This window comes from Zosterops lateralis, assembly GCF_965231275.1.
Source record: "Zosterops lateralis genome assembly, chromosome: 28".
NCBI lineage: Eukaryota > Metazoa > Chordata > Aves > Passeriformes > Zosteropidae > Zosterops > Zosterops lateralis.
The window spans coordinates 168,264-196,144 of record NC_139788.1 but is presented as its reverse complement, the minus strand read 5'-3'; the positions used below and the strand labels follow the sequence as shown (position 1 = coordinate 196,144).

The 27,881-nt window shown below is 51.0% G+C and overlaps 1 protein-coding gene across 26 annotated transcripts in view; it reads right to left on the bottom strand.

Moving 5' to 3' along the window:
• The window catches only part of EPB41 (erythrocyte membrane protein band 4.1), an 80,916-nt gene extending 53,606 nt beyond the window's left edge, over positions 1 to 27,310 (bottom strand). For 15 of the 26 annotated variants that reach the window (XM_083879235.1, XM_083879244.1, XM_083879256.1 and 12 more), the window contains exon 1: positions 18,597 to 18,841. In XM_083879235.1, coding sequence (XP_083735361.1) covers positions 18,597 to 18,735 — 139 coding nt within the window. In that variant the 5' untranslated portion in view covers positions 18,736 to 18,841. The other 11 variants (XM_083879255.1, XM_083879257.1, XM_083879253.1 and 8 more) reach the window with 9 other exon arrangements.
• Positions 27,311 to 27,881: the final 571 nt, after the last annotated feature.

The window sequence follows — 27,881 nt, the reverse complement described above, 5'->3', positions numbered from 1 at the left end:
AAATACAAGAGGAAAAATAAAAAGGTGAATAACTCTTCTCTGTGCTTCACTTCTGCTCCCAGACCTTGCCAAACACAGCTTTTGAGAAAAGTCCATCTTGCAGCACTCGGGCAGGGAACACCATGGTGGCCTGAACTGCTCACACCAGGGACACGCCTGCACGGGGACACAGGGAACACGTCCCACATCTGGGACAGTGTTGAATACTGTGGAGCAGCAGAACATGCTTCTATAACCCACAACATATTTCATATTAAGAACAGCAATTTTATCAATTAGTGGTCACCCAGCGAGCTGCTACTTTAGAGAAGTTCATTTTAAGCAGCAAAACCAACCTCCAGTATGGTTTAAAATAAGAAGGTGCCATACAAGCACACGAATTCTCATGCCATTGGGTGTTGGGAAAGATGGGATAGGAAAGGCTTGGGGATATGATTGCCTGGTAAGAAATACTGGAGATGTAAAACCTGTGAGTGAAATAGAAATGAAGGGCAGCTCTGAGATGTGATCATGGCAGGCAGGAAGACGGGGATGAGCTGGAGATGGGTGGAAGGACAGAAAACAAAAGGACCCAAGGGTGCAGCCCCTCTCCACCCTGCCAAGGCATCAGGGAAAAGGTAGATAAGAAAGTAGTCTTTAGAGTTTAGAATATGGTAATGATATGGTAATATAGCAGTTCTCATAGGCTGCAGGCAAAGTCTGTAGGTTTTGTATCTTGCGCCGGTTGGTCACTGTAAATTAGAATATTCAACACAAAAGGAGATATAATGTATTGTAACAAGGTCCTCACTCTCTGACCCCAGCTCTCTTACTGCTCTCTTTGGGGTTCCCTCCAGCCCAGGCTGGTGGCTGAAGGCAAAGCCCTTTTTACCCACGGCCCTGCAATAACCCCCGTGTTTCTGGAATATCTCAGCTCTGCAGAGTTCCTTCTCCCCGCCATCCACAGATGCTCCTACAATTGGGAAATCAGGAATGGCTGCATAGGCTTCTGTTGCAGGTTGCTTATACCAATCATTTCATTAGTACCAGATGGGTAGGTCTCAGATTTCAAATGAAACACATACATTCTCATTTACAATGATTGAACCAAAAAAAGCCAGTCCTCCAACTAAAATGCAAGTGCTGCATCCATTTTTCTCCACAGTAAGTGCAGATCACAAATATGATCACCACAAAAGCCAGAAGGGACGGTGCTCAGTACCACACTGGCTAATTACTTGTGTGACAAATTATCAACTTAAAAATCAAATATCTGCACTGCTCCAAGCTGATTTTTTTCCAATTTGCATTTTTTTTCCAATCTGCATTTTTAAAGAATATAATTAACTGCTTGGAGCAGTAAAGACACTATTTTTTAAACACAGCAACAAATTTCAAGCCTATTTCCCAAAGCACCATCAAAGAGCTCATCACTGCCGATACCAAGAGGTCGGGATATCTTTGTGTCTAGGAATCAATTCTTAATTTTAAGTTTTCACAAAGCCTGTTTTCTTGTTTTCAAGAAACTTGCCCCATCCTAAGCTTTAATGACTCATCCCCAGACATCTCTGACTCGCAGCACCTGCACTGACTGCACCCATGAAATACCTTGTGACTAGGCAAAACCACAGTCCATGGGTGGGAAAGCAGGGCAAGGAGATTAACTCAGAAAAACAGACAAAAACTGCACGTTCCCCAGTCGCTGTTTGTTCTGGAGATGTGGAACTGAGCAACTGCTGGGCTTGGCTGACATGGGGATGTTGAGATGATGCTCAATCTCGTGAGGTGCAGCCAGCTGCGTGTCTGCCCTGTTTCCCTAAATCCCAAATGCTCTTGCTCCAATAGCAAAGCTCTGACGATGCTTTACAACAGAGAGGCCTGTGCTTTTCTCTCTCCACTTGTTTTCTGTTTTAAAGAAATGTCTCAAAATATTTTCTCGGGGAGTGTTTCTGCTGAAGGGAATTGGGGAAAAACACAAGCAGGCACTTGAGGTAGACAGGAACCACCCACTCACAAACCTCCTGTTTCAGAGGTGCATAGCTGCAGCTCCAGTTGATATTCTCTCCCCTCCAGTCTAGAAAATTTATAAGAACGAGTGTTTTAGTAAAAAAAAAAAAACCAAACGAATGCTCTTCACTGATCCTATAGTGTTTTTCTAGTGGTAAAGCTGAAGTGCTATGAAAGTTACAATTTAATCAAACCTCAGTTTCAGTGTAATTCATCCCTCCTTGGTTTTCTGCCACAGTCAGAAGTTTCAGAAGGTTAACCTGTTTCCAAAACAAGCAGAATCTATCAACAATTTTTCAGCTGATTTTGTAGTTAATACATCAAAAGGGCAGAGCTCTTTGTTTCCTTACATTGGTGTTTTCAAAGGCCAGGCAGGGTGTGGTACCTCTGCACAGCAAAACCATCTTTTTGGTCTGCTCCCACTACAGGAGTGATTTACAACTGTTTGTGCTGAGAAACCATGAGAAATGGTTAATGTACAACCACTTCCCGCAGCAGCATCAGCCCAGCAAACAGAACCAACCCTGTAACCAGGTTAGCTCCTCACTGAGACACCAATGAGCTCTGTGCACACCTTCCAACCTCCTGAACCTGTGTGTGATGGATCTTCCAGCACAGGGCGCTGGCACCTCTCCTTCACCTGTGTCTGCAGAGAACCTTATCGCTGGCACAGATGTAGCTGGGCATCTACCTCAAAAAAGGAGAAAAAAGTTTAATTCCACTGTATTTGCATATGCTGTGTATAATATAATGTATTCTCATTCCCAGATTGCCAGCCTTTGCTGTGATTAGCACTGTGCAGACCAAACCCACCAGTGCAATAATCAAGCAATGCTCATGCTGTAGAGTCCAGCTCAATTATAAAAAGAAATAAACCTGCAAGAAAAGCATCACAGTGAAATACCAAATTTCTCTGTAATCGCAAGCCTCCTTGCTTTGTGAATTCATCCCTCATGTCCATTATCTACTCCCATTCCTGCCTCCGGAGGCACGCAGGCAAGTAACACTAATAGATTCACTTTCCCCAAGCGCTCCCTCTTGATTCATCACGCAACAGGGACTCTTTTTTTAATAAACCACATATTTGCAAAAGGAATATTGCCATACATCATCACCAGGCTAGATGAAGAGAGTCAATCATTTTTAAATAAGCCAAGAGCAGCACCTGCAAAACATGAAGGCACTAACACTGCCACTAACACTGTACACTAAACCATGCCACTGCTGGTTTCCCCACTGGCATCCAATGGGAAAGAGCACCTGAACCAAGAAGAGGAATGTTTTCTGCATTGGTGCCCCAAAACTGAGGGGATGGGAGATACCAGCTACTCAAAGCATCTTGCTTCAGAACAAAACAAAAAAAACCTGCTTCAGTGTGTAAACAGAGGAAAAAAGGTGATTTTTTGAGATGAACATGCTTGGAGACCACGAGTCCCTTGGGTTCTCGTGATCAAGGGGATGAAGCATCCCAAACCTCACTGCAGAGATGGGCAGGGATGGGGTCCTGCACCAGGATGGGCACAACAGCTGCTCTGACCTCATCAACCAACCCCAGCTTTACTCCACCATTTCCTGGAGGTGCAAAGGAAAGAGCAGAGACAGGTGGGAGCAAACTGATACTGTCACCCATAAACAAAGGAAGTGTTTTTTTGCAGGCAGCATCTAGGTAGACCTGATGGAAATAACAGAAGCAGCAGTTACAATAAAAGCCCCCTCCAGAAGTCTGAATAAACTATAGCACTCACTACAAGCAGTATCAGAAGAATACAGCATGTGGCCATTTTCCCCCACTATCACCAGTATACCCTTCCCATGTTGATGCAATTGTTCCCACTGCAGATAAATTCCCTTCTCCAGGGCCATCTGACAATACTAATTTTTTCAGAAAGCCCTAAAGAATGAAGCCAGCTTATCTGTGAGAGTCAGCAAACTCACATGTCTGCAAGACCCCTTTTCCACTGAACACCTGGGAGTGGGGCTGGCTGCACATAAAAATCCATGGAAAAGCAGTATATATGTATCCTACATTCTTCCCCTTCCAAAACAGTTTCTTCTTCTAGTTGTTCCCCCTCTTCGAGAAAGTGCGGAGGTCTTTAAACCCTTTTGACTAGAAATACATATAAACAGCTGAAAACCCACATTTTCTCTGCACCTGAACTCTTCTCCAGGCCCCAAAAGCTTCCAGCTTTTCCTCAATGAAAGTTATTCCCGCAGCTGGACCAGGCAGTCCACACGGAGTTTATCATGTTGCTATTTCATGTGCATATTCACCAAGACTCTCACGAGCTTCTCACCACACACACACTCATCTTTCAAGTTGGCAGTTGGAGATAAAAAAGCAGCGATATCAGCATCAGCCTCCAGCACCAATCCCAGGAGGAATGGAGGGACACGGGAGCAGTGCTGGTACTTCCCAGAAAGAGGGATGGAGGGACACCAGGGAAGCGCCTGATACTCATCCCACCTGTTTTCTCCCTGCTACTAATGGTCCTAAAAATGCTATTTTCTTGCATGGAATGTGACCCCCTTCCTCCTACCAGCTATAGGGGTCTGCCTTCTGTCTGTGTCAGGCTTACATGACAAATAGTATTTTTACTGCCTCAATACACTTACACACACTCATGCAGGAGAAAGAGGGATGCTGGTTAGGTGACTTCTTTTGACTTCAGACCAACAACCACCCCCACAATTTAAACACACAATTTCCATCTTGCCTGTCAACTGACTGCCAACCAACTGAGTTGTAAAATAGGTATTTAGGCCAGAAAACTTTGGTCTAATGCTGGATTTCAAGACTTTTCAGACCAAATGAGCAGCTGAGTTTTCATGGTACATGAAGGACAGGAGGACTCCCTTGTCCCAGGAGGATGGCAGCTCACCACTGCTCTTCTCCAAGGGGCTGCATCCCCGGAGGGTCCCATTGGCTCATGTCTGATGTACATGTGAAGGTGACAATGCCAGGGTATATTTTTATCCTTCCATGAACCAGCCCCTGCCCAATGACAAACGACTCCTAAAACTCCCCAGCTGCGTTTCTCATTTTGTAAGTGCCTGGCTCAAGGCACTGCAGGCAGCTCACAGAGGCAGAAACTGGGGCTGGAACATAAAATGTTCCATCATGCTCCATGTCAATGGGATATAACCAAACCACCCTTCAAAGCTGCCCTGGAGCATCCAGACCACCTCATGAGTGAATTGCAAAGACCAGCTCATGCTTTTGATTCATTTGCACACAGGCATTGCAGATGAATTCAGGTGGGAATTATTAATTCTGTCCTCAGAGCAGAGTTTGAATAACAGGGAATAAATAGAGCCTGGAACCCTGGACACAATGAGATTGTCCCCACTTACAGCCCACTTGCTCTCATATTTGGTGACACACATGCCCTAGGGGTGAAAAGTCCATATGGAATCACACTCCAAGGCCATGCCAGCACGGGAAGGCAAGGAGATCCTGTGGGACCAGCAGCAGCACATGCCACCTTCCACCTCCAAGGGTTTGGCTCTGCGATTCCACTATAAAGCCTTGTGAGCAGCTTAGTTATTTATTTAACTAAAAGCTTTTATTATCTCTCTCACACACACACATTCCATGGGGCGGGGAAGCAGAATAATCAGCCTACAACCAGTGACTGGAGGGTTCAAAGGAATTGTGGTTTTCATAGAAATAGCTAACTAGCCCAATTCTTCTTCCATCACTTTCAAAGCACACTCTCATACCCAGGCTCCAGCCACGGCGTGTTTTGCTGGGGTTACACCTCAGGCTGGGCTGATCACCATAAGGACAACTCAATTTTGACAACACAAAGGATCCTCCACAGGTCTGGGCTCCAGCAGAGGGTTATCCCATAGTGTGACCCTGTCTGAAAGCCAGGCTGACATCCCATGGCACTCACCCACACAACAGATGGACTGGGCTGCTCCCCAAAAATACACATGTGGGAAGGAAGCACCATGGCCATGGCCACACAACCAGGCAGACTCTCCCACCACCTCCAAAAAGAAACACTCGCCTGAGCTGCTCATCTTCCTGCATCTTTTAGGTTCTGCATTGAGATAAGGGAGACACAAAATTCTCAGTCCCCCCCACAAGCACCAGAGTTCAAGCGCTGTGAGACTTTATAAATTATAAATTACAAAGCATTGCTGTCGACATTTGCTCTGAGCACCGCAGCTAAAGCAAGCTGGCATGAGAATTTGTTTAAAAATCCTGGATTAGAAATGCAGCAAGGTCTGGAGGAGCATGCCCTGAAAGAGTACGACTGCTTGAACACAACCCCCCAAGCCCACACAATTTCCCTCTCTGAGGAACTGCTTCATTAAAAAAAAAAAAAAGGAAAAAAAAAAAAGAAAAGAGAGAGAGAGATTTAGTCCATCTACATGGACAAATTAAAAGCACTGGCTTTTAATACACAATGTGAGTGGCATTACACAAGCAAAAATTTACATAAACAGAAAACAAGCGTAAACAACCGACTGAACGTAAAGAAACTAGTAATATTAATCTGGATTAAGTACAAGCCATAAACATTCCTACCTAATCCATCTGATGGACAAAGATAAATCCCTGCTATGCTGCATCCTACAGTTCTTTGCAACTTAAGAAACCATCAGAACAGAAACTAACAGAACAGTAGTAGATAAGACATATAAAGGAAAATCTTTATGCATCATTGCCTGCTTAATCTACACAAGATTACAGCAAAAGCCAAGCACCAAGAAACAGAATAATCATTGCAAAAGATCCCCAGGCCCAGAATGCAATTTCTACTCCTGATGCAAAGCTTTATATTGAACTTCCCTGGAGAAATACACAACAGCAACAAACACAGCTCCAAGCCTGAACAACCTGAGTATCTGCTATTCCCTAACACTCTAGGAAAACTGCACAGAAGTTAGAAGGAAGCTGATAGATTTGCAGTGGAGTCTAAAAGTACAAAGTAAGGTTTATGACAGGAAATTATTTGCATCCACAGGGCTGCTGCAGGGACCCTCACACTGTCCTATTAAAGCCCTTGGATTCATCACAGCTTATTCCCAGGAATGTGAAAGCAGCTCCAGGAAGTTCAGACACTGACCCAGTGTGGCACACCAGTATAGCTCAGCTCTGCCTCCCCACCAGAGCCCCACTCACACATGCCTCCATCCACAGAGGGGTGGGAAGCTCCCACTAGGAGCAGGGATCCCTGACCTGGATACCTGAGGAGAACCCAGAGTTTTCCCACCCAGCATGGACACAAAAATCTCTGGTTTTCCCACCCAGCATGACCGACTTCTAGGGCTTTTTCCAAGAAATAGTTGAAATATTGCATTAAGGGGCTAAAGAAAAATCCACTCAGCTGTGTTACAGGTACTGTCACGGTTCTCCCAAATGAAGAGGCTCTCAGCCCATAGCCCACATTTGGGAACACAAGGAAAGATGTTTGAGGAGAAACTCCTAGTCAGATGCTGTGGATACTCAGTCAACACTTCCACTGAACATCCAAGGATGAAGAGCCTGAAGTTCACCTGCTGACGTCAAAAATCCAAGATTCCTTTAAGATGCCAAACTCATTCCAGACCTTCTGGAGTCATGTTCATTACAAATGGTGCCTCACTGGAGATAGGAAATAAAAATATGCCTCAGTGGAAAATCCAGTAAAAGCATCACTTCCCAGTGTGCCAAGGTGTTTTCTTGAGCTAGAATTCAGGGGAAAACAGGATGCACGGCCAGGAAAGAGCCCTTGCCCGACTGATGCCAGACCACAGCCAGATCCACGTTTGTCCCACGGGTGGGTGAGCAGGCACTGGTGTGTAGAGCCCGGAGCACTTCCCCAGCAGCGCTTCCCCGCCATATCTTCTTCCTCCTCCTCCTCCTCCTGCACAGGGGACTCCGGGCAGGGCTGGGGATCCCAGCAACCTCGGCCAGCAAAGGGGGACACGGGGTGCCATCCCTTCTAAGCTGTGTGCTCCTACCCTGCTATCCCCATTTCTTGTCCCCCCGGAGCTGTGTGTCCTGTCCTGCTATCCCCATTTCTTGCCTCCTGCAGGATCTGCCTCGGGCTGAGCCTCAGCCTTTTGACTTCCAGTACTCCATGTCACACACAGCTCCAGGAGTGCTCCTACACGAGCCGCGCACACACACACAGTGCACACACAGTGCACACACAGTGCACACACAGTGCACACACAGTGCACACACAGTGCACACACAGTGCACACACAGTGCACACACAGTGCACACACAGTGCACACACAGTGCACACACAGTGCACACACAGTGCACACACAGTGCACACACAGTGCACACACAGTGCACACACAGATGCGCTGGTTCTGGTCAGGGCAAACACACAGTGCACACCCTGCACACACACTGTGCACACACAGACACGCCGCACACACGCACAGCTCATACGCACACAGGGCGCACACAGAACCACCACCCGCGCTGACCTGGCGTGCACACACACGCGGTGCACACACACACGCACGGCTTGCACACGCACTGCGTATACACGCAGCGCTCAGACGCAGAGCCCATAGCGATCACAACACACACCCCCGGTACAAACTACACACGCAGCGTGTTCGTGCAGACCGCGCGTACGCTCTCCAGCACCGCACACGCACCCTTTACACGCACAGGCACGCTGAGCTGACCGCACACACACACACACAGGCTGTGCACAGATGCACCTTGGCGGACGAGCGCACGCTCTCTCACACACACACACACCGTGCACAACCGCACACGCGCACAGACCGCGGGCACGCGCCGACGCGCCGCTCGCGGACACGAACCCGCCGCGCAAAGGCCGCGCGCGCTCCCCTCGCCGCGCACACGCTCCCGCGCGCACTTACCCGGCCGCCCCCGCGCGCGGCGCCCGCCGGCCTCACGCCTGGCCCCGCAGAGCCCCCGCTGCGGTGCAGCACCCCCGGGGCCCCGCCGTGCCCGGCCCGTGCTCGGTCCCCGCTCCTGCCCGTCCCTGCCCGCTCCGCTCCGCGCCCGCCGCCGCCCGCCCGCGGCTCTGCCCGCTGGCCCCGCCTCCTCCCCCCACAACACTGGAGTAAGTTCTCATTGGCCAAAGGAGCGGGGCGGGACGCCACCGCCGCCTCGCCATTGGCTGCGGGGAAACGGCGGCCAGCAGCGCGGGCGGGGGAGCGCGCGCCCCCTCCCGGCCCCCCCGCGCCGTCCCCTCACGTTTCCCTCCCGCGGGCGGCACCGGGGGAGCGCCCCGAGCGCCTCCTGAGCCCGCCACAGCAACACCCCGCCGGCCAGAGGCGAAATAACGGCATTGCCGCCTGTTCCTGCCTCCACCACACACCTCACACCGCCCCCCCGCCCCTTTCCCGCTAAGGTGATGGTGGCGGGGGGCGATAATGTGGCGCCGCACGGCCCCGGTAGGAAGGAAGGGGCAGGAAGGGTCTGCCCGCCCGGGCCGCGGCGCCGCTCCCCCTCCTCCGTGACCTAGATTTTAAATACCGTTCCCTGCCTCCCAGAGAAAGCCGTGGCCCAGCAATGAAGGGAAACCGGAGTGATGAAGAAGCAAGGAGGAGTGTATGAAGATAGGTGAGGGGGGAGTTGGGGTTTTCTTTATGCTGTTATTATATTCTTCATTTTTTTAAGCATAAGGCCATTCATAATCACACAGGTACTGCCTCAGTCTGTGGCAAGCCAAAAAAGCAACAGTTGAGATGGCGAGGGGTTGGTCAACAATCGACCCCTCAGGAGCCCCTCACAGCCCGCCCTGCCCCTGCCCTGGGATCCCTGCAGCGCGGACTGGATTTCCCTTGCTCACAGCCAAATTAGAATCAGTTATTTTTGTCAAGCAGAGCTGTCCAGCTCTCCCTGTTACGTACATCAGAGCAAAACACGCTGCCCGGTGCCTCTTGAGCACTTCCAAAGGCTCCAGAAAGGCTGCTGCCAGCCTGCCCAGCTCAGGAAACAAATCCCTCTCTTATATTTGCTCAATCCAAAATACACCTGGCACCAAGGCATCTCTGTTTGCCTCCCAAAGAGAATTAAGGTCTCAGGCACATTATTCTGCTTGGATTAAGAGCAGCCTCCCTGCCTCTTCATCAGCAGATAATACCCAAGGCTGATGCACACCCTGGCTGGGATGGCTCCATCACCATGCTGAGCCTCACTGAGGGCATTTGTGCTCTATGGCAGTTAAAAATACCCAGATTTTTAGAAAAAATTAACATGCTTCTCACAGCTATTTACCCCTTCTCCTTTATGTGTCTATTGCACTCAGCTCTGCCAAGAAGAACGGGGCAGCTCCTGTTTATCTCAGTGCTAAGACCACTTGCAAAAAGCTCCTTAATGAGAGGGAAGACAGATATTTTTGTCTTAAATCTGGACTACTTGATGGTTTCCTTGGACTTAGATGGGCACATCTGATTAAAAAAAGACAGGCTGGGAAAGGTCTGGCAGCTCTAAGTCACTGCTCCCACATTGGGGCCAGATAGTTCCTTTGAAACATGGCCTGAAGCTCTGATTTAAGTCCCCAGTGTAATAAATTAACATTTTTTAATAGCCTAGGCAGTGCATGGAGGAGCATCAAATGTTCATTGCTGACCCACCCCAACTGCTGCCTTTGCTACTGCTCACCCATGGGTGGGCTTAAAACACTGCCAGGAGAGAAATACCAGTCCAACAGGCTTTGAGGACAAAAACATGGAGCAAAGAAACCACAATTTTTGGTTGGCAACAGCCTCTTGCAACTAAGAAAAACAAGCAAACAAACCCACACTGCTTCATTGTACACCACACACGGCAGACTACATGGAGGAGAGACCAAGGCAACAAAAACTTCACATCAAAGCAGTGATTTAACACTACACAGTGCATCATCCACTGTGCTCAGATCACCAGATGATCCCCAACTCCATCTGCCAGCAGCTGAGGACAGAGAGCAGCAGCTCTGCATGTTGTATTCCCAGGTGAGGCATTTATCCACAGGGAGCACTAGTGCAAGCTGCCAGCGTGCTGTGCGCAAGGGCAGAGGATGCTGTCATCTCTTCAGATCCCAAATAAATGACTGAGATTGGCTTCAAAGCTAAAGGAAGGGAAACTAAAAAGTTGAGTTATCAGACACAAAAAGAGGCACTTGGTCTATGCCATGAGAGCCTGAAAAATGTTCTTCTGGGGCAAAGGGATCTGAGCCTATACCAAAGCAATTTTTTATAGAAAGCAGAAAATATGTGGAAAAAGGAAAAAAGAAACCCCAAACCACCACTCTTGTGCACACGGAAATACACCCATCACCATCACACTTCTGCTGAAAGTCACTGGCTTAGCTTCTAACTTTTTCCTTCCTACACAGCCCTGAACTGACCTCTGAAATCCCATAGGAAGTAATGGAAATTTCTTAAATTCTTCACTATAAGAACAGTTTGCCCTGTGCCAAGCCTGGATTGCAACTATATAAAGAACCCTCCCAATTACAGCTGGTTTAAGTCGCTTTCTGGGAGTCATTCAGAGACAGAGAATTATTTTAATAAGTCAGGATCTCTTGGTATTTGCCTGCTAGATACAGGAATAAGGGCAGGAATTATATTCATTTTAGGCATGCATTTGCCTTGCTAAGCAGAGGTTGTTCCTCGTAAGGTGAAAGGGCACTGGGAGCGCTCAGATCCTGATGGATTTGGTCAGTGCAAACCAACTGGGTCATGGAGGACAATGCCAAACCCTGCCCTCTGCCTGCACAATGTGCAGACACTTGCAAGCACCTTAACAGGACACACTGCAGCATCCTAGGGGCATCCAGTTAGCAGATTAAATCCAGCTCAAGTTAAGTTCTTCATAGAACAGATCTTTAAGGTGATCCAGCACTCTAGGCCCCACAGGATACACTTCTGGTAGGATTTGTTGTAAAACAGGGCTCCTAGTTTAGACCCATGCTGGGAAACACTGCCCAGAGCATTACTGGCACAACAATAAGAGCCACAGAGCTCTCCTCTTTGCCCTGAGGAGCTTCTCCACTGAGGAATTCCCAATCTAAACAAAGCAATTGTGCATCATACTGGTGCTGTGCTCCCTACCCCAAAGCAAGCAGGATTTTAAGTTAAATACTCAAGATTACATCAAGTTCTAGGAAAACAAAACAAAAAAAAAATTAAGCTGAATCCTTTATCCATTCTGCTCTAAATGAGCTGTATTATGCACACATATGTGAACACACAACAGGCACACTCCATTTCTGTGCCACACTCACACGCTTTGCAAACAAGTGACATTGCAGGAGCAGCCATTTCACAAGAGCAAACAAGGTGGGAGGAGAGCAGGTGGCTCAGTTTTGCCAGCTCCTGGCCCTCTGCCCTTGGCTCCTCTTCCAGCTTTGCTGTCACCATCAGCAGTGCTGATTTGGCCATGAGCAGAAGACAAGAATGAGGAGGAAAGGAAATATCCCTTTGACTTCTCAAGCTTTGTGTTCCTGTAAAATGGTGACCTAGAATTAAGATATTGCAGGTAAATGATTCACCTGGAAGGAAAAGATGCTTCAACTCATGCTGTATTTCTCCCCTGCCCACCCTTCTCTCCAGCACAGAATTCATTGCTGGAAAAGCCTCTGACAGACTGAACTGCAAACTCAAGGAATTTTCACTGAGGCCTAGAACAGTGTGCACTGCTTTGCTACAACTCATGGTGTGCACAGTGAAGGCAACCTGGAACATCTACACTCACCTAGCTCTGTGTCAAGTATTTAACCAAAGATTAAATCTAGTCCAGCTCATAGTAACACTCTCCAAAACCAACCATCGATTCATTGCTGAGATAGTTATTAAGGGCCAAGGAGTGACACTGATGGGGCCCAAAAACCCACCACCACAAAGGAGCACCCTCAAAACTAAAGAGACTGAGTGATTTAGGTATTGGAATCACACTTGGCATCAGGCAGTTCACCTCCAACTGTGCTAAATCCAAACTGCTTCTCCAATCCTTTCTTTGTGGTTTCCTTCTGGAGAGTTATCTTTTGTTTGCTGTAATTTGTAGCCTTTAAAGGCTGCTGTTGCTAAACTAAACCCATGTGTTCTTTTCCGTGGGCAGAAGAATCCCATTTTTTAGCCATTAGATCTTTTTGGTACTGGGCTGGCTCATATGGATCCCTTTTGGGCAGATGGGGAAAGCAGAGGGGGTGGCTGGGAACTAAGTCTGTACACCCAGAAATTCCCATCCCACCTGCAATCTGGTTAATTGATATGAAAAGCTCCCATCATGGATTTCATTGATTTGTATGAAGCTGATGTTCATTTGAGTCAGTGCCTTGCAGCACAGCAGACAAACTCCAAGTAGAAAGAGGAATAAAACAGAAGAGGAGCTTCAGTTCTCTCCAGGCTGTGTGCCAGCGCAGGGAAGAACAGCTCCTGGAGAGCCAGCTTTGTTTAGACTTAGGGCTTAGAGTCAGCGTGTAAAGCATATTTCTGCCAAGATGCACCATTAAAGATTAGAGGAGGTCAGCTGCAGCCTGCACGATCAAGTGTTCATACAGTGAATGTTTCTACATTGACAGAGAAATACTTTTCCTCTCAAGTATGAGTAGGAAGTATTAAACACACAAGTGGCTGCACTGAAAGGATTTGGAAAGAGTTTAACAAATCCTGGAGAATAGATTACAGGTGATGCTGTGAATACAAGCAGTGCAGGTTCAGGAAAAGGTAGAGTCAGTGTGGCATGAGCCTGAGCTCCAGAAACAACCTAAAAAACTGACTGAACCATGGAAAGAACCATCACAGGAGCCTCAGACTGTCCCACAGCACACTCACCTCCATCACCTCGAGAGTTCACCCTCCTTCCAAGCACCTACCAGCATGTTATGTCCCAGCAGTCTCAGTAAAAAACTAAAACCAGACAAATGTACTCACAGACAGCACCTGACTGCCTACCGCTCTTTAAGGATGCTGCTGGAAACTCCTGTGTTTGGGCAGCAGGAAGAAGTTCAAGTCCTTGCATCAGCATCCTAAGCCAAGCAGGACCAGCCAGCCTGGCCAGAGAGGCAGCTGTCCCTTCAGTGGGGGACAAGCTCAGCTACACAGCTTTTTTTGAAATGCACCCAAAAATAACAGTGAGTGCCACCTAGAGACCGGAGCTCCAGCTGGGAGGCAGCCACGCTGCACTACAAACAAAAGATGTCAGGGGCTGATTTACTCCTCGCATGGATGACGAGTCAAACTGCAGCCAAGAGAGGCTCTGGATTCTTTAAATAACACCAGGTAGATGTGTTTTCAGCTGCAGCTTCTCCCCAGAAAGGCACCAATTCAGTGAAGGAGATTTGACTGCACACTGTTATGCTCTTGTTGGGCAGAGAGACCCCTTGGCTTCAAAATGCTCTGAGCTCTTTGGTTTGGGGAAGGACAGTTTCGAGATCAGGGTTTATGTAGGACTAGTGCGTACCTAGCAGTAAGTTTGAGGCAGATACTTGGCAGAGAGCTTTCGGGTCTGCATTAACACATTCCATCTAATCCATAGGCCAGGCAGCAAATTCACACAAGCCATGAACCCAGCACTAGTCAATAGAAAGCAATTGGTGATTGAGGGCTAGACCTGTGCATCAGTGAGGGACCCCTGGCCAAACCTAACACTTATTTAAGTTAAACTTTACCTGTGGAGAACAAATACAACTTGTAACCACTATTTTTTTCCACAAATAAGAGCCGAAGCTCTGCACCACCTTGTTCAGTGCTGCATCCTCTGCCTGACACGTCCTTGGACCTCACAGGTTCTGAGCTACTAAACTGGATCAAACTCATCACTCTGAGTCCTGCCTATGGATGTTCCCAGAACCTAACAGAGCACAGCCAAAGTCTGCCCAGAGGCATTTCTGCAGGTGCACAATGATTAATTGGTGCACATTTCCATATCACAAATTAAAAAGACCTCAGCTTGCTTGAAATGCAGCATATTAACCTCTGAAACTGGCAGTCATGGATACCAGCTTCAAAAAGATTAATATCAATACGACAGAATCCCAGAGGATAGCATCCCACTGCTGCCAGATTTTCTGGAGCTCAAAATAAGGCATTTTGAGGCTTTTTTAAGGTAGCAACTTTCCATGCTTATTTTATTAAGAAAACCCGAAGTGGTTCATATTTATAGACAGAATCAAAGAAATTGAGGAGGACAAGGGGAATAACATTGCCAGGGAAAGCTGTGGGCATGGATGGAGAGACAGGGAGCTGAGGACAGGAACCATACTGCCTGCCATTGTCACAGTTAATTACCAAGAGTCTGAAAAGGTATGTTACTAAAATAACAACTCTGTTAGTTCAGGGCATTCTGCAGGTCCATTGAGGCTGCACAGTAACAGTGCACACTGTAAATCTCTGGAGCAGGAGATGCAGCAGCAGCTTGGAGACACCATTCTCACCCTGCACTCACTGCAGGCTGCGTCAGAAAAGCTAATAATCATTAAGCTGCCATCTTTTATTTCTAATTATTTGTCTCCACAGCAGGGTTTCTCCAACCATCAAGCAAAAGGGAAGCAAGTCTCAAAGGCGTAACTGTTTTGAAGTGGGCTCACAGCTGCCAAGGCATGAATGCCTCTCCAAGAACAGTAGCAACTGCTCTGCACGGCCCGTGGAGCTGGGAGGGAAAGCATCTCTGTTTAGGCTGGTTTTCAATGTCGGTTTTTAGGTCAACTAAAACAGCTTTTCTTATGCAACAGAAAGCTCACTTGCTTTGGAGTTTTTGCTTTCATTTAATTAGATGGTAATTCGGAGGGCAGCACTGCTATTCTGAACACCACAATGAGAACTGTTTTCACTGCTTTACAAAGCAACAAAGTAAAAACACGGAGCTAAGCAGGCCCTAGAACTTGACACCACTTCAGAGAGTGATGGTCTCTTCTGACAGGGTGGGACAAGTGAAAGGGATACCCTGCTGCCACATTTCCATAGAATCATGGAATCATTTAGGTCAGAAAAACTCTTGGAGATGAAAGAGTCTAACCATTAACCCATGCCCCTAAGTCCCTCATCTACACGGATTTTAAACGGGGAGTCCATCATTGCCCTAGGCAGCCTGTACCAGTGCTCGATGACCTTTTGCATTAAGAAGGTTTTCCCCTATCCAACTTAAACCTCCCCTGGTACAGCTTGAGGCCATTTCCTCTCCTCCTGTCCCTTGTTCCCTGACCCATCCTGCCCCGACTGCCCCCTCCTGTCAAGGAGTTGTGGAGAGACAGAAGGTCATCCCTGAGCCTCCTTTTCTCCAGGGTGAGCCACCCCAGCTCCCCCACTTGCTCCTGCTGTTCCAGCCCCTTCTGCAGCTCTGTTCCTTCCCCTGGACACGCTCCAGCCCCTCAATGTCTTCCTTGTTGTGAGGGCCCCAAAACTGACCCCAGGATTCAAGGTTTGGCCTCACCAGTGACCAGTACAGGGGCACTGCCCTGGTCCTGCTGGCCACACTAGTGCTGGCAGAGGCCATGTGTCATTTGCCTTCTTGCCCACCTGGGCTCATGTTCAGGCACTGTCCACCAACAGGAGAGGTTAAAGAAGAAAGTCTTCTTTAAGAGATAAGCTAGGCTTAAAGATGGAGAGGCAATCTGAGCCTGCTGCTTTTTCTGCTGGGAGAGTGTCAGGGCTGTCCCTGAGCCAGTGAACTGTACCACACCCCCTTTATCTTTGCTATCCCTTACAAGGTACCACGTGGCTTTCTTTGTTTGCTGACAAGGATTGACACCAATTATTCAGCAAGCAGCAAATTTCATCTCATATCAGGATCAAAATCTCCAAAGCCTGTACCAAGCAGGACCACCAAAATACAGTTCTCTCCACTCTGTGCAATACATGCAAGAAAACAGGCAAAAGTAACACGGACACTGCTCTGGGGAGAGCAAGACAGAGATTGTCCAGGTTAGCAATGTTTCCTAAGGGACAAAATCAGCCTTGACTAGAGACTTGTCATACAGAGATAGCCAGATGGGTGACTGTCCTGAAGGTCTGCTCAAGTCCTGAGCAGGAAGACTCTCTGGCCAAAGACCTGCTCCAGGCTATCCTGGCACAGCTGCAGCTGCTGTGCTGGTACAGCTTTGCCTCTCATTAACTCATTCCAACCATCATGCAAGTGAGAACTTGTATCTTGCTCCACATCCGAGTTCACAGCAGCTTCTAGCTGTACGTTCCACACCGGGGAGTTTTATTCTGCATTTAAATGACTGCTGGGTGTTTGGTGGGGTTGGAGCTCAGCATCTCTGATGAAGGCAGGTTTTCTAGTTCATTAACAATCCTGCTTTTGGAGATTTGATAGCAAAGCTCATTCAGATCAGGAGGCAACTGCTCATCTTCCAAATATAGTGCTGACTTCTGAGTAAGAACAGATTTATGCTTGTATTTGATTCATCTCTCCTGCCCCACCACAAGGTATCGTGTAATGATGTTGAGTTTAGGAATAAAGCAATCTGTTCCCAGCACCGTCCTCTGCTTTCCCTTCAAATCTTTCATCAATGACTGACATCACATGGAATACTCAGGCACAGAGCAGAGCTGCTCTAAATGTGCTCAGCCCTTTCCCTTACTAGGAGAGAAGAGGGTGTTACTGGGGAAGAGGAGTGACAGAGAGGAAAGTGAAAAGCTTAGCAGCAGGACAGTTTGAATTTAAAAAAAGAAAAAAAGTAAATTTAAGAGAACACAACCGCGATGCAAAGGCATCACTGCATCCAAAGAAACAGCTTCACTAAGCAGATCCCTTCCTTCCCTCCACTCTGAGTACACACACCTTGTCCTCAGCGGCTTTAATATACAAACACCATCTCAAAGCCAAGTTCATGCCAGGCACCAAACCTCTGCAGGGAAACCATCAGAATCGGCTCCACCAGGGCAATTTTTCCCCCATGCAAAGCAGGCTCTCCATGAACACAAACTGAAAACATCAGTACCTGATGCTCTTCTCCAAGCTCAAGATGCATTTCCCCTCCTCTCCTGCCAGAACAGCCTCAGGCCCCTCCCCGTGCCCTGCAAAGCCCCAAACACCCATGGCTTGCAAAGGGCAAGGTGGTCCAGTGCCATCAGAGAGCCCCTCTCACAACTACGGCACTGACTTGCACTAACAGGTGCCAGGAAACATCCTGGGAAGAAGAGAAAGCATTGCTTTCCCTTCACAAAAGTATTTTCCCTTCCATTTGCTCACTTGCTGGCACTCAGTATGTTTTTATCCCCAGGTCAGTGCCCCACAGCCTAGGCTGGTAGGAAAAACTGCTACTGGAGGCTTCTTCATATTATAAAATACAGCAATTTTCAGGCCAAACTAAGTGCTTTTCAATATCCAAAATCTTCATACACACACACGGACAATAAATCATGCTGTTCAACAACAACCAATGTTTCAGAGTTTAATACAGAATAAACAGGTTAGTTCATTATTTAAATAGGTCCAATCGCTAAGTCAAAGCAACTTGTTTCAACCATTTCCACGCACTGATCTAACAAAGCAGGTACTTACCCAGAGATGAGAGAGCCATGCCAACCACGCAGGCGAGTCAGGAAAATCCATCCCGGGACGATGGATAGAAGAGAAAAGAGAAGAGACACTGGTTAAAAAGCAGATCCGGTTGAAAACGAAAAACCCTTACACCCACAGAAAAAAAACTCCTCGAGCCACAAAGGCAAGTGGTCACACTTGTACCCACGCGAGCAAGGCGACAGAGCAAACTGCAGTATCTGACTCTCCCAGAAGTGGAACCTGATGTTCACGGTCAGCCACTTCTTAGAAACGTAAACACCGAGTGGGGAAGAGGAAAAAAAAACCCACAAACATCGGCTCGGCATTACCTAACGCTGATAATACAGCGGACGGTGACGCAGGCACCCCACGCCTGCCAGCCCTGCCGGGAGTGCCGCCTCCCGGGCCGGCCCCGGGCACCGCCGGGCTCCGCCGGGCTGCGGGAGCTGTGGGCTCCGGGCACAGCCGGGCTGCGGGAGCACCGAGAGCTGCGGGAGCTCCGTGCAAGCTCCGGGCTGGCCCCGTGCGCTCCTGCGCCCGCCCGCCTCCTCCGCACTTACACAACTTCTCCTGCAAACTTCTGGAGGGCTGGACACAGCCCAGCGCCGCCGGTCCCGGCTCCACGGGGCTCCAACTGAGCCCTCTAGTGGGCTTCAAAAATTCCACAAAAGACCAAGGGCCTTAATTTAATTAACACTCGGCCAGAGGCCTCTAAACCCTAATCCTCTCAACAAAAGGATCATTAACTAAATGAAGAGGTTCAAGAGAACAAAGGTGCTCCCAGCTGCGGCAAGGCTCCGGTGGGCACACACCAGGGCTGAAATTCGGCCAGATCCTCAGCCCACACAACAGCCCCACTGAAGGCACAAGGACCTGCCTCACATGAACACACAGTTGAGCACTCGGGGCACAATTCTGGCCCGATGCTGGACTCAAATACACCCTGAATCACGGAATGGTTTGTGTGGGAAGGGACCTTATAGCTCATCTCATTCCAACCCACTGCCACAGGCAGGGACACCTTCCACTAGACCAGGTGGAGAGAAGGGCACAAGCCCATACCCATCCTTTGGGATACACCCTGATGCCAACAGCCCCAGTGCCATCAACTCCATCAAGACTGAAAACCCAAACTACTGAACCAGGAGAGGAGCTGGAACACCATTTAAGTGTTATTATCCCAGCTGGATGCAGGTAGAGAGCAGCTCTCCTTTCAAGAGGCAGCCTCAGTCCCTCACCTGAACTGGGAAAACATCTCCATCTTGCCCAGCCCTGCCAGCATGAACAGCAGGAAGGGCTCTCCTCACCAATGAGCCAGGGTGTACCTTGGCAGAAGAATTCACAGTATGCAGGGTGTAGTCAGGGAAAAGCCTTCACAGTCAAAGGTTCCCAGCCCACGTACCTCACCCCAACACGACTGGAATAGAGGTCTTGCCCTTTGCAAGTGGCTTTCTTGGAAAGTCACCTCCAGCTTCCAAGCCACACAGAGGATCCAGAGCAGCTGTGAGGAGCACATCCATGAGACAGCTCATTAGTGAAGTGAACAGGAGCAGAAGAGCTTAATTACAGGGCAGGAATGGTTTTCCCTCTGGGTTTGAATGCCAGCAGCAGCCTCACAGGACAGGCGTTCCTCAAAAGCACCCACAGCCAATGTCACCTCTGCCTGTGGTCAGCGGGATCCCAGCTAGGGCTGTAAACAGTCTGCAGAGCCTCAGGCTCCAAAGGTGAGGAAACAAAATGAGGAAGAATTCAGGTGTTGCTTGCATAAAAAACTTCTCTGCCAGCAGCAGCCTGCACAGGTCTGGAGATGCTAGTGTAGCTCACCTACTGGCACTGGTCCCCTGATTTTGGTGCTGTGTGTGAGAACCCCAGTCTCCAAAGCAGCTTTTGAGGCTCAAGTTGAGCAGTTCGCCAGGACAGAGACAGCAGTGGCTGCTGGTGGGATACACCCCAGAGGCTGCCACAACCTGGGCAGGGTTTTTGGGATGGCCAGGACACGCTTTAGAGTACTACCTTTCCTCAGACCAACACAGCCTTCCCTGGAACCTCAGCGCCTTAGGGTGCCAGTCAAACTGGTCACAGACCCTCCATGTTTGGGACTGAATGCTGAACAGTATTCACAGAGGTTTCCATTTTTAGTCTTTGCACCTATCTCCTCCCTGCACCTCCTCAGGATGTGCCTCCAGGATAGACTCAACACATCAATGCCTCCTTCCCAAAGATGCAGGAACAACTGCTCCCGCAGCTAATGAGGCTGTCCTGCTCTGACCCAGGGCAGTTTTCAGCATACACAGAATAAGCACTCCTCTCTATGTTCACCTCCTGGGAAAATCTGAAGAGCTCCCATCTCTCCAGCCTGGGAAAGAACACAGATGGTCACAGAGATTAAAGCATACAGAGAATTAACCACCCTATGCAAATGAGCTTCTTCATCCAGCCCAGGACTGCCAGGCAGTTCGATGTCCAGTACTTGGATGTGATCATTGTGGCTTGCTGAGCTCCAATAATAGCCTCATATTGACCAGGACAGGGGCCAGGAAGCTGAGCAGGATGAAGACAGTTTGCAGGGAAGGCAGGATGCAAACTGCTGGAGCCAGGCAGCCACTGAAATCATATTCACATCATGCAACAGCAGAAGAAAAAGGAGCAGCACCAGAAACAACCCTGGGTCAGCAGCACAGATCAATTCTGCACTTGGATAACTTGTATGTTCCCAATCAAAGGCAGCTTGGATGGGGCAAGCAGTGCTGCAACCACTACATGAGCCATCTGCGACTCTGGATGCTGCTCGCACAGCACCAGGTGCCCACAGGATGGCAGAAGAAAACCCATACCAGCTCCTGTTGCCTTTCCTAGAAGGCTGAAGTTTTGGCACCCAGCTGAGGCATGGGAATCTGTCAGCACAGCACACTGGGATAGGGTCACATAACTTTCCCAAGAAAGGCAGGGTTTCTCCAGGCTACCTCCCTGGGGGGAGCTGCACTTCAAACCCACCAGCAATAGGTTTAAATCTTATTTCATTTTTACTCAAAACCATTTTTCCTAATTTTAACACTTAAAAAAAAAATTCCAGCAGACATGGACATCTTGCTCAGCCAGTGTCCAGCTGCCAGTGGATCCTTAGGGCCAAGTTTCAGGCCATGCCATGATGGAGATGACAGCTTTTGCTATTAAAAGCCTCCACTCTGCACCCGAGGAAATTCTCAAGCAGTGCTGACCCCGTCTGCAAGGCTGTGAGACTCTGAGCAGCCAGGGATTGGCCGAGGCCAGTGCCAGCCATATGGGAGAGGTTCACCTCCCCGTCAGACACAGCACCTCCAGCACAACATCAACACAGACGCACAAAGTCACGTTACGGCTCAACGTGGCTCTGTGCCGGGCTAACATCTGCCCTCCTTTGCTCCCACACTCAGTGTTTGAGTGCGCCCAGAGGCGACTCATGCTGTCCTGTCTGATACACACCCTCAGCAGAGACAAGAGCTCCCCTCTTGTTCTGAAGTGCCCACGAGCAACTTACTCCATCTCTCCAAGAGGTTTTGGAGAGTGAATATAGAAATACAAGCCCTTGGATGGCTAGTACTATCCAGTGAGCACCTAAACCACTGCAGCAGTCAGAGGGATCAGGTCACAGAGGTCACATACAGCATGATACACAGCTGCCTTAACACCCTGGGGATGCTTTGGGGATCAGCCCACCCCACTCCCTGCCACAATGCTGAAGTCAGTGCCAACACTGAGTTTTTCAGGCCCTAAAGCTCAGAGCTTCCCCACAGCTGCCTGCACTGCCTTGTTAACAACACCTACCAGATTGCTGTAATGCCACTGCAGTCAACTCTGAAGGCTCCCAGCACACACCAAGCCTCACATCCCCTCCTTAAATCCAGTCCTGGTCAACTGTGGCCAGATGTAATTACCTACATGAAAGGTATTCAAAGCCACCTCTAATAAGAGGATGTAATCATGCCATCAGGCTGAGGTTCCTCCTCCTCTGCTGCTTTCCAGGGCTCAAAAAATTGCCTCACATTAAGTAGACCAGCAAGAACTTCACCTCCTTCCTTGTTACAAAATCTGCCTTTCCCAGGAATGGAAGGAAAAGTCAGGTTTCTCAGTCATCTATTCACAAATGAACAGAGAACATTTTAACAGGATTTGTTCATTTAATTGAATAGCACACGGAGGCTTTATTTGTGTTGCAAAGGGTTTTGAGGTCAGCAAGTGGAGGAGCAAGGGCAGGCCTCATGCCCCAAAATGCTTCTCAGGGGCCAGGAAACATGCCCAGGTTGAGCCTCAGGGCTCCAGTTTTGGAGCCTTCCTGGAGCCTCAGGGTTCAAGAGGGGGTTGAGACAGCAAAAAGCTGTTCTAACACGGCATTTGTCCCCCGACCCAGACTCCAAGCTGAGAGCCCAGATGGTGATTGTGTGAGCCCTGCCCACGGCACCCCATCCTCATCTGGTAGTCCAGGCTTTTCTCTGAGGGCATCAGGAGGGGACTAGACACAAACCATACTAATTGGATAGACAGAGAGTCCTGCAGCACTACAAAGCTGTGAGCAGCTGCTCAGAACCTCTTGTGAACCACAAAAATAGTTTTCATCTACAGATCAGGGATTAAATGCCACAAACACCCTTTTCTTCCCTCTGTGCAAAGCGCATTTTCCCCCACTACGGTCCCAAAACAAAATCCAGCCCTGCAGATCAAACCAGGAAATTTAGCGAACTTTGAGCATGAACAATAGCAGGAGGATTTTCCAGACCTTCAAGCTTGTTTGGCAAGTCCCAGATTATGTAAAGTGCTGCTCTGCCATTGTCAGGGAAGCCATGCCCTGTGCCAGAGCCAGCTGGCACCACGCTGCCCACCCATCACTGCCTGGACCCAGCAAAGGCAGCAGGCAGTGTGTAACATCACAAACTCCTTCCCAGGCACTTCCACTGCAGCAGCCACTGCCTTTTATCTTACACCTCTTTTTTTTGTGATTAATCATCTTCCTAGGGTCCTGGTTTTCCAGCCCATCCTGCCCAGGCATTTGGTGGCCTGGATGAAGAGTATCCTTTGTGTCTACAGGGTGGCTTTACCACGGCTGTGCCCAAAGGTGAAGGATCCCCTCCATGCTTTAACTAATCCTTGGCTTTTCTGCCAGTTGGGCCATGCCAGAGGGCTGAAGTGCTTATCGCTATGCACACATCCTCTGGGAAAACAATATGAGAGCCTGAACTCATTCCACATTCAGCACCCAGCTGGAAAAACCCCTGAGGCAAGGCAAAATGGTAGCCAGCATCCCTGGTACCGGCTCCACACATGATCCATGTCCCCTGGCAATGGCCTCGCACACGGTCCCGGTGCATTTACCTAATTAAGACTTAATGAAGTCGGGAGATCTATTGTGGGCCTGGCAGGAGAGCAGATGTGCCCCCTGAACCCGGCCACTGCCAAGGAAAGCACACTGCTGTCTCCAAGGTGAATCAGCAGGAAAAGCTCAGGCCAGGATGCTCAGCCCAGCAAATTCCACATCTCTCTGCTTTCTCAGAGCACGGACAGAAAATGATTTCTCTGGTCATCAGCAGCCTCTAGTGGGGAGACGTGGGCAGCCACAGTGGCTGCTCTGGTCGGACCCCAGAGCCACAGCCAGCCCACCCTGGCTGTTCTCACCAGCTCAGAAAGAGATGGCATGACAAAGTCCCAATGTCATGGTAGGAGGGACCCGAACCATCACGGCCTCACTGGGATAACCACTGTGTGAGACTGCTCATCCCCTAGTGCTGGTCCCAGCCTAAACAGGGACAACCAACTGCAACCCCTCCTGGTGAATCCCATCTCAGAGCTCACACAAACCACTGCATGAAGCAAAACTCATAAAAAGGACAACCAAGACATGCCCCTCCTTCCTGGGCAGCTCACTGAGAAACACCTCCATGCTAATGATGGGCAAATCTGCCCCCTTCCCAAATCTCACCTCCAACCACAGCATCCAGAGTGACCAAGAGCTAATTATGACCCCAAACTTCCAGCTACCACAGCCTCAAGCCTCTTCCTGGCAGCTGTGAACACAAAGGTGAAACACTGCTGAGCTGAGATAGGACAATTCCTGCCCTCTGGGACAGGGACCACCTGCAGCCTGCCTTCCCCTCCAGGGAATAGCTGGGGAGTGAGCTCAGATAAACCTTGCTATATAATAAATCAGTGACATAACTTCAAAGTGCCCTCCTCGGAAAACAGCTGATGTTTTGTCTTTTCTCTGAGAGATCCTCTGCTTGCCATTGGCTCTGAAAGGAATGTGCCACCCTGGGGGGATGCGCGGTGCGGAGCAATGCGGCTGCAGGCAATTCCAGCAGCTGCCAGGCTGCGTGTCAGGAACAGGGAGCCTCATCCAGCAGCACCGCTGCAGATGAGAAGGCACTTTCTCTCCTCAGTAGGTTTCAGGCTCTCTTGAAAGGCCTGAAGTTTCTCCTAAGCACGAGGAAAAGTGAAATGAAGGGACAGGAGAGCCCCACATCCACAGAACATGTTGAACACCATCGTAGGAAGCTCCCTGATGCACAGATCAACTTTTTGCTGCTGGTGACTCGCCGTGATCATCACTGCAGGCAGAAGCAGCGTGTGCCCCACTTTGTCAGAGAAACTGAGGGGCTGCCAGCACCATGGGCTGGATGAGACCCACATCTACACAGGGCCTGGAACTGGGAGAGGAACTGTACTCCTGGGGGGCTCCACAAGTTTCAGCCGCCTCCTCTCAGAGACAGACACGGTGCAGCTGCATCACCACAGGCACAGTGGCCATGGGCAGGGCAATGGCTCAGAGGAAGGACTAAGCCAAACATGGAACTTCAGATCCATGTCACCCCAACTCCAGTGCGAGTTACTCCCAGTGACTAACAGGGTTACTCTGGCAGAAAGAGGACACAAAAGAGACTCTGGCTCTCTCCTACAGCTGCAGCTGTGCTTCCACTAAGCCTCAGGAAGGCAGCACAGCGATGGGAACGTTCTGGGATGCACCTTGCAAGAGCCCAACTTGCTCCCGTGCCCCAGGGCAACTTCTCTCCCACGAGGCAGCAGAAGTTCCCTGCACCACCGGCCTTTCCCACGCTGGCCATTTGCTCTGGCTCAGCTATTCCCGCTGCCGGGCAGTGACAGAGCCTGGGTGACATGTGGCAGTGCCGGGGCCACCGCTGCCCCCCGAACCTCGCCCAGCCTGACCTCGTGCGGGGCACATCTGACTGACATCAGCCCCAAACTGTCCGGCCCCTGGCTCGGCCTCACAGCCCCACCACAGCCTCACCACAGCCCCTCTCACAAACCACAGAGCAGGCGGGTTCCCCCCGTGCAGGAGCCTCGGGTAAGTCAATGCCCGGGCGAGGAGGAGACTGCCGGCCGAGCCAAGGCACACCCCTCCATTGCAACACAGCCCTAAAGATAGTGGCTGTCCCCTGCCACCCCACCGCCCGCCCGGACCTCGCCAAGAAGCGGGGAAGGCACAGCCACCGGCGGGGACTGAGAGCAGGTTCTCCAGCCTCCCGTCCCACCGCGGCTGCAGGAGGGCGAAATCCAGGAGAGGAAGAGATTGCGGGACCCGCCGCACACGCCTCTGGCTGCAACATCAGCGCAAAGCCCGTCGAGGAGGGACGTGAAACACCGACCCGCCCACGGGCACGGGGAAGGCGAGGAGAGGATCCAGCGCGGCCCCGGGACAGCCCCGAGGGCAGGAGCAGCCCCGGCCCGGGGAGCCGCCCCGGCGGGCGCAGGGGGGATCCCGGGGGGACCGGGGCCCCCCGAAACCACGGGCTGAGCTGAGCTACTGCACCTCGGGCATGGCCCCGGCAACGCCGAACGCTCCGGGAACAGAGCTGGGCTCGGACACCACAGCGGGGGCTGCCGCCCCTCGAGAAGGGACACCAGGGCTGCTGCCGGGACTGCGGGGTGCAGGGGACCCCGCTCCCCGAGGCTGGGCCTGCCTTTTCCCCTCCACTGCACCGGTGGGAACAACAGCACGGGGGGAACAGTCCAGCCCCAGGGGTGGCGCTCCCCGCGAGGCAGGGCCCCATCCCCTCCTCTAAGCACGAATCTACTGTGGCTGGGCCTCCACCCCACATCCCCCCCCCGTAGCCCCATCCAGAGTCTCCAGGACAGCCCCAGTGCTCCCCATACAGCCCCAGTGCCCCCCATACAGCCCCAGGGCACCCCATTCTCCCCACTCCCAGCCTGACCCCACTGCCGATCCCCCACTCACAGCACCTCACTTCCTTTCTGCCCCTCAGGCTTCCTGACCGCGCTGCAGGTGCTCCCCTGGCCTTCCTCAGCCCCTGAATATCCCCCATTTCCCCACAACCCTCTGCCCCACACCCCAGTAACCGTGGATCCCCCACACCTAGACTGACATCCCCAGCCCCTCAAGCCCTTGAGCACCCTACAACACCTCACATCCAGCTTGACCTCTACGGGTGCCCCTGGTTCCCGCAGCCCCACATCATCCCATATCCAGCCTGACCCCACCCAAGACTCCCCACTCCACAGCACCCCGTGTCCCCTGGCAATCCCTGCACTCCATAACCAGCCCGAGCCCCCGTGTGCCCCCACAGCACCACAACTCCTCCTATAACCCTGCAGCCCATGGCCAGACTTACCCACACGGGTCCCTCTCGGGGATCCCCAAATCCTGCAGAACCTCCTGACCCCTGTACCCCCCAAAGAACCCCGGAACCCCCACAGGACCCCCGCACGCCATAACCTGCCTGACCCCTACAGCCTCCTCCTCTGCCCACACCTCTCTGTCCCCGTACCTGCCTGACACCCGAGGAGCCCCCAGTTCCCCCGTGACCTCCGGCCTCCCCGGGCTCACCGGGGCCACCGGGGCCACACTGCACTGCACTCTCCTCTCCTCTCCGCTCCGCGCCGCCTCCACCTGCACCGCCGGCCCCGCCCCCTCTGACGCCACCGCGCGGGCCCCGCCCCCTTTTCGGCCGCGCCCACTGGCTGCCGCCCCCGCCCGTCAGCGCGCGGAGGGGGCGGGGCCAGCGCGCGCCGCTGCAGTGGGCGGGGCCCACATGTGCCGTCGAACGGGGCGGGGCCATGATGTTCCCCCGTGACGTCACAGGCCCAAATATGGAGGAGGTGCCGCCCCGGGTTTCCCCCGCGCCACGGAAAAGCCCCAAAGCCCCCCCCAGAACCGGCAGAATCGGGGCTTTTGGTGATTTTATTTCTTGCTCATTTCCACTATTATCCAAAGTTTTCTCAGGGAAAACCCCGTCCTTGCCGGGGCCGGAGAAGCCGGGGGTGCCCCGTCCCGAGGCCGGAGCCGGTGAGGGCGGCAGGGCCAGTGAGGTGCCCCCCCCCGGGCCGCGCCCGCGTTATCGGGGCCCCGCAGGCGGCGCTGCCGAGATAAGGGGAACAGGGCCCCGCGAGGACGGGGACGGAGATGGCGGCAGGACGGAACTCGGCCCCGGCAGGGAGGGCCTCGCTCCGCCTCCGCTGGCCCGGCAGT